Source organism: Lates calcarifer, linkage group LG21 (genome assembly GCF_001640805.2).
Source record: "Lates calcarifer isolate ASB-BC8 linkage group LG21, TLL_Latcal_v3, whole genome shotgun sequence".
NCBI lineage: Eukaryota > Metazoa > Chordata > Actinopteri > Centropomidae > Lates > Lates calcarifer.
In genome coordinates this window covers 9,061,439-9,068,622 of record NC_066853.1, presented here as the reverse complement: position 1 = coordinate 9,068,622, position 7,184 = coordinate 9,061,439, and the positions used below count along the sequence as shown (strand labels likewise).

The 7,184-nt window shown below is 42.8% G+C and overlaps 1 protein-coding gene across 2 annotated transcripts in view; it reads left to right on the top strand.

The window, feature by feature from the left end:
- Positions 1 to 7,184, top strand: part of gucy1a2 (guanylate cyclase 1, soluble, alpha 2) — a 45,855-nt gene that overhangs the window by 566 nt on the left and 38,105 nt on the right. Inside the window, exon 2 of one of the 2 annotated variants that reach the window (XM_051065360.1) lies at positions 366 to 491. In XM_051065360.1, the coding sequence (XP_050921317.1) occupies positions 438 to 491 (54 nt within the window). In that variant the 5' untranslated portion in view covers positions 366 to 437. Of the gene's footprint in view, positions 1 to 365; positions 6,955 to 7,184 lie in introns of both variants that reach the window. The other variant, XM_018687906.2, reaches the window with a different exon arrangement.

The window sequence follows — 7,184 nt, the reverse complement described above, 5'->3', positions numbered from 1 at the left end:
ATCACGGTGGTTCTTTGACCATGTCAACAAACTGAACAGGAAGCTAAATCCATTGAAGCACGATATAGGCAGCTAGAAAACTTGTCTAACAGAGTGTTTGTAGTTCGGTGTCCTTCATCTCCAGACATCATCTGAACAACAGCTCCTGTGTAGTCATGCCATGTTAAACAGCTGCCGTCCATCATTTTCACCTGAGAATTTCATGTGAATTAATTGGCATTAATTCCATTCATCCAATGTCAGACTGACAAATGAATTGAAAGTTAAAATGATTTTCTTTTAGCTCAGTTTGTTGTGTTTGTTTTTCTGTTTACATATAGGCCAAATATTAATTGACCCTGTGTTTACTTTCTTCACTGACGCAGACGAAAGTGAAAAAACTGCATCAATCAGAGCTCCGCTTTAAGAAGGGAAGAGATACAGGACAAGATGAGGAGATGGAGGGAAAAAAGAAAGAGGAAAAAGTGATGAAGATGAGAGAGGAAGAGCAGGTACTGTCCACAGTGTCCAAGATAGGATTAGCATCATGTTCCAGTGCTGTTTCATACAAAAACTTACCTGGTCACATTCAAACGATGTATGCCTGATTACCTCAAATCTGAGATGATGCAAACTGCTAACACAAAGTCGAAATAAAGAAGGTGTAATGATTTTACTCAATTATTTTTAATACACTTTGTGTAGTGAGGAATCACTGAGACAGGGACATGCAGTGAATACAGAGAAATAAACCAAAAGATGCTAATGTTTCAGACAGAGAGACAAGAAAAGATGAGAAGGGGAGTATTTGTATATGGGTGCACAAGTGTTTTGTTTTTTGAGTAAAAAAACACACTATAAAATATTACTTTATACCACAAATACAATTGGGTTGGTGGATAGTGGAACATATGTGAAAAAATTCACAGCCAAAACATGAATTAGAGCCATGTGTCTATGCGTCATATCCCTTATTTTTAAAGTTTGTCTGTCCTCCCCTGCTCTCCAGCCCAGGGATTTTAATTTCTTACTCTGTGGCCTCATGATCCTTTGCAGCTGTCACTTAATTCTAAGAGGTTTCAGTGTCATCACAGCCTCACGGGCAAGTGTATATGCACGCACACGTGTCGCAGCATCTCAGCCCTCACACCTAGTCTGACACACATAGACTCCTCTCCTGAGTAATCAGCCACCTTGCCCCAGTCTGTGACCTCATCACTTTTTTCAGCTTTGCTATTGGCTCTTTGATTAGCTCATCACTTCAGAGACCCACCTTATTTCCAGGTTTCATCTCAGACACCATGTGGTGCATGGGAGCAGCTGGTTAGTGCTGAATGTGTGAATCACAAAAGATGAAGATCTTGATTCGTTCTTTTTTTATTGCACACTGTTTGTATATGTGGTCACATGGGGGGGGGAGCTTCAGAATCAGGATTTTCTCACTCCTACATGCTCTGTAGCCAACAGAGACAGTCATTTCCTTAATGAATCAACCCCTCGTATCACAAACCGAAACGCCATCTGGGAGACTCTACTCAGGTAGATTCTGTAGTCAGTATATGGTTGGAAAATATAGGATAATCTGTATTTATAATCCTCATGTGTGGTACATTCTAAACCCCTGTGATTTGAATATAAATGGGGAATTATTTCTAACTTTCATATATCATCACCCTGCATTATTTTTATTAAGGCTGGCATTAAAACAATTATTAAACAATAATATAAATTCTACTTTTTAACAATCCAGTTACTGTCAATATCTTCAAATAAACCAGAGCATTGTGTGTAGTCTGAACAGATTTGAGGAAAAACAGATTTAAAACACCATCCCACTTAACCTGACAGTGTTAAATAAAGTGGGACTGGGGATTTCAGGTTAAGCGGAACAAAACTTTCGAGTATAAAAATTACTCAAAAATGATGATATAGATGATTTAAACGCTAAAACAGTAATGATTTGTAAGAAGTTGTTTAAATACAGTATAACTATAATGTACAAATATTGTAGTGGTAGTTCATTTTTTATATTAATAAGCCCACAAGAAATGACAAACAGTGCTAGGAAGAGGTAAAATGAAAATGAAATATGAAGGAAAGCAGAGTAAAGGCAGGAATGAAGAATATCCATGGATGAAAGACAATAACAGGAAGAGTACAAACAGAGAAGAAGCCAAATGTCTAAATCTACTGTCCAAAGATGATATATTACCAAAGCAGGACCTTTTTAAATAAGTTTTTAAGGTATTTTCTGATCATTTGCTCTTAATCACATAACAATGTTCCTTCTTTTAATTAAATGAAATGCAGTAACTCTTGACAGCTGACCATCCAGCATTAAAACAACATGTTCTTATTTCAAGTCACACTGAGCAAGTATTATTGCTAAAAGTAAACTTCCTGACAGCAAGGACGCAGAGAAATGGAGTGAATTAATTTCCCAGAGGAAGAAGCTTTGTCCACTGTTATTATTTAGCATTATTATAACATCATTTTGGAAAGATCTGCTTCATTGTAAAAATCTGACTGAGACTGAACCACAGCTTCTCTGCAGCTGTGCAGTTAGCGGATTGTTGTGGATAATGGATCGTTTATATCAGAGGACCAGTTCCATCGTAAATCAGCAGTAATTCAATTTGTCAGCCACCTCTAATACCCACCACTTGAATATGATGTAACTGCTAAGAAAAAAAATCCCACGATCAAAATGTGTATTCAAAGGTCAGCTTACAATGTGATCATTTTCAGAGGAATCTGTAATGCAGTTTTCAGTCTTACCACCACAACATGCAATTTGCAACTCTTTAACCCTGTTTGTCGTTTAGAAGCCGTCCCTTAGGACAGTACAATAGGTTATTTATGTTGCACAAGTGAGGGAGAGGCCCAGGTTCACGGTTAATAGTAGCAGAGTGGTGTGGAGTGATGTATGGTTATGGCCAATTAGATTGGCTGTGGGCAGATTTATGACGGGCACAGCCATTTCTTTTCCCTGTCTCTGCCTCACACACACATACACACACACACGCACACGTCTTTTCTAGTGTTATTTTGCAACCCCCCCTCCCGACACACCATGTTGTTGTGTCCTCTGTCTCTTTGATTCACTCATTCATTCGCTCTCTCCACCTCAGGTTCTCTAATTTCTTCTCTTTCTAATTCTTTCACGTTCTCTTTTGTACTTCACACAGTCATTCTGCATTATTAGCAGGCAGGAGACAGAGAGATGAGGCTCTAATACAACGTCTTCTGTGACACAAAATTGAAGCTGACAGTGAAAAACATTTGCCACACACAAAGGAGAAATAAAAGCTCCATAAACTCTTGTGTCTAGTGCGAAATGCTCGAATTGTGTGTGTGTGTCTGGTGGTGTGTTTTATGTTTGTCTGTACGAATGTCTGCTTCTCTCCGGGGGAAGGCACCTGGCTCTGACTCGCTGGTGTGTGTCACAGGGATGAACCTCTTCTTATTTTCCTGCATTCCACAGCCACATGTATTTCAGATTTTGACGGTGCAAACTTTTCTCAGTGTGTCTGAGTCTGTTTCTGGATGGTTTTGTCTATATATGGTTTTGTCCCTTTTTGCATGCATTTATATTGGAATTATTTGTGTGTGTGTGTGTGTGTGTGTGTGTGTGTGTGTGTGTCTTCCAAGCTTTTAAACTCCACGTAAATAATATGCAGGCTTGTACCTGAAATGACACAGTAAATCTGTCTGCAAAACATGCTAGTTATTTCCTCCCTGTCTTCTCATGCACTTACTTTTTATGGGCCTGTTTACTTCAGTACTGTAAAACGTATTGCCTGCTATTTTAAAATTTACTCTAAATTAATAATGCGTCTGACTTAAAGTAAACCAATCACTCAGAATGTCTTATTTATCTTAGTTGTACATGAGTTAATATTTCATCCACAATTAGAGAAAGTTCCTCAACTCCTCAGTGCATGTAGTTGCATATTGACATTCATATTAACATTTTGGAGCGGTCAAAGCGTGATGCCTTCCTATATTATGTAAACAAAGATTAATAATGTGCACTTATAGATGACCAAAGTTTCACTTGACTAACAATGAACTGACATTTGTGACATTCTGACTTTCAGAATTTGGAAATATCATTGTGATTATTATAAAATGACCAAAATGATATGGATGACCACATTAATGTCACCACTACACAGTGGTTCCGTCAGTTCATTTCAGTTCTTAGGAACAATGCCACTGAGACTAAGGGTAGGAGTGTGCCATACTTAATTTTAAAGATAAGGTTAATTTGTGATAATAATATAAATTTGATGTCCTCCATGTTGAATGTACCTATTGAATGAGATTAGGATGAGGAGCTTCCCTTCCTATCTGTTCTAAATCCCTGATAGTCACTGAGCTCGTGCCCCTGTCTGCACTCAGCTAGAGATGGCAGGCTGCCAGCTCAAGGCAGTCCCTCAGCTAGTAGTCTTATCTCCTCTGGAACATTATTTATTCCATTGTAGGGTTGGCTTTATTAAATGCCCACATTATTACTGATGGATGGCAGACTGATTGCTAAGAGCAAACGACCAGATAAGGAGGGAGAGATGGAGACTGTGTGTTGGTGTGTGTAGTGTGTTAGTGCAGGCTGTGTGTGAGAGAAAAGAGAGAGTGTGTAGGTGTGTGTTAGAGGGAGAGAGAGAGAGAGAGAGAAGGAGCAAAACTGTATGCAATGTATCGGGGTCATGCTGCTCCAGAAAGTCAAATGAATTAGTAGACACCTCCAGGAAATTACACTGTGACACGTGTGTATGTGTGTGTGTGTGTGTGTGTGCGTGCATGCACATGCATGCACTTGCATGATGCATCATGACTGTTTCCGTGTCTCTCCACTTGTCCCTTTGGGGGCCATAATGAACAGACATGCTCTGCCAATCAAGGTCAAGGTCATGGCTGTGATTAGTGCCAGACACGAGCATCATCCTGCTCTCTGATGGGAGGCAACAAGCGTGTACCACTGCTGCCAGCTCCATTATCTGCCTGTGGAACCATATTTGTCCTTGTATACCCATGTTGAAAACATTTGGCACTTTGCCACGAACTTGGTTTATTGGCCATGACTGTTTGATTACGATTAGATGTTGCTTGATTGTCACCTCCAGTTAGTTAATTGAGGAACAGTCACCTGTATGTTGCATGCCTAGATGTCACTATTGTGGGAAACTAAATTAGAAATCAGGAGCAATATTTACTCAACACTTTACCAGACAACTCTAATTCAGTTTATTTTACCTGATGTTAACCTAATGACCACCTGAAGCTCACAAACAGCCATCAGACCATCAAAGGAAAACAGAATATACTGAAAATATAAGTAACACTAAGCAAATTTAAATATTACTTCTATCTATCTATCTATCTATCTATCTTCTGATTGGTTTATTGTCCAACTACAACGCAACACAGCGCGCTAATGAGTCCTTCACAGCGCGAGCTCGGCAGACTGCTCTCATCCGCACAGCACATCACCGGTGCCTGCTGCTGTTGGCTGACCGCTCTCTCTCTCTCTCTCTCTCTCTCTCTCTCTCTCTCTCTCTCTCTCTCTCTCTCTCTGTCCTCGTCCCCCTTCCCTCCACCCCCATCTCGCGCACCTCCACCGGAGCCACCTCTTTGCCCAGCAGCACACTCCGAGCGACGACCAAAAAGAGACGAGACGACAAGAAAGGAAAAAAAAGCTGAGGGGCCAGCGGTGAAGGAATATGAAGTGAAAGATGGACGAATGATGAGAGGACGGTTAGTCGGCAGACAGACAGGAGAACCGCTGTCGCAGAGGACGAAGAGGAGGAGGAGGAGGAGAAGGGACGGAGGAGAGGGGGGAAGCAGACACATCTGCCGTGACTTCGGGGATTTCTCTCCGGCTAAAGTGGGGAGGAAAAGCGGAAGACGCCACCTTCTTCGGATGCCGAAATTCACGATGAGCGAGAGGAATAATTAACATGTGTCGGAATTACCGCGGTGGACCAACATGTTGTCGATTTTGGCGACCGTTGTCATTTTGCTGTTTTGCAATTTTGCCACTTAAAGCAACGCCTCCTTCAAAATAGTTTTCTTTCTTTCTTTTTTTTTTTTTTGAAGCATCTTTTTGGAGAGTGTTCAGCCTCCAGAGGAGCAGGTTGGATTTGTTTTTTTTGGGGGGGGGGAGTAAAAGGAGGACGGCTTTTAAGATGCGATACCCCCACCACCTCCTCCCCCTTACATAAATGTTTGCGTGCCGTTAGTGCTCCAGTTCTCGGTCGACCCCCCCCCAACTCTGGTTGCTGAGTCTCACACGCAGACAGACGCATCTCATATGCACACACAGACACAGACAGACCTGGACATTATCTCACGCGCACGCACGCACGCACACACAGAGAACTCATATGTATACATAATTATATAGACAGACCTTATCCCCCCTTCCCCCCTCACCCACCCATCCCTCCACCAACCCTCTTACCCCACCCCCCACCCCCTCCACAATCTGATGACTCCCCGGCGTAGAGGTGGACGTGGTACGGAACCGGCTGTAGCATCATCATCATCATCATCACCACCACCATCACCATCACCATCACCGTCCTCAACACCACCACTGTCACCACCACCACCACCATCCTCCTCCTCCTCCTCCTCTTCCTCACCATCACCATGTCCTCGTCGTCGCGCAAGATCTCCTCCGAGTCGTTCAGCAGCTCGGTGGGCTCGGACTGCGGGCTCGAGAGCCCCGGGGGAGACGGAGGGGACGGCGGTTTGGAGCCGGCGGAGGAGAGCCGAGGCTGCCCCTTCTCCTCCTTCCCCTCCTCCCACAGAGCGGTGCTCTGGAACGGCCGCAGCCTCGCCGAGAGGTCGGCGTGCCCGGCGGGCGAGGAGCAGCAAGGACCCGGTGGACCCCATAAGAGGGTCACCAGGAGGAGACGGGTGAACCTGGACTCGCTGGGGGAGAGCCTGAGGCGACTGACCTCACCCACGGTAGGCCTCCAACTCAGTCTGAGAAGCTTGACTGTGCCTTCATCAAATCATTAGATATTTCTCCAGAAAGTTGTGGTGCTACAAGGCATCCTGCCCTCTACATAACTATTTTGATATTCATTATGGTCTTAATCAGTGTTAGGCAGCTGAACAGTGATGTGTGTGATAATATCTTATGCATTAAAACCAAACTAAATTAATATTATTTTATTATTTGCCAAAAAGTTGAA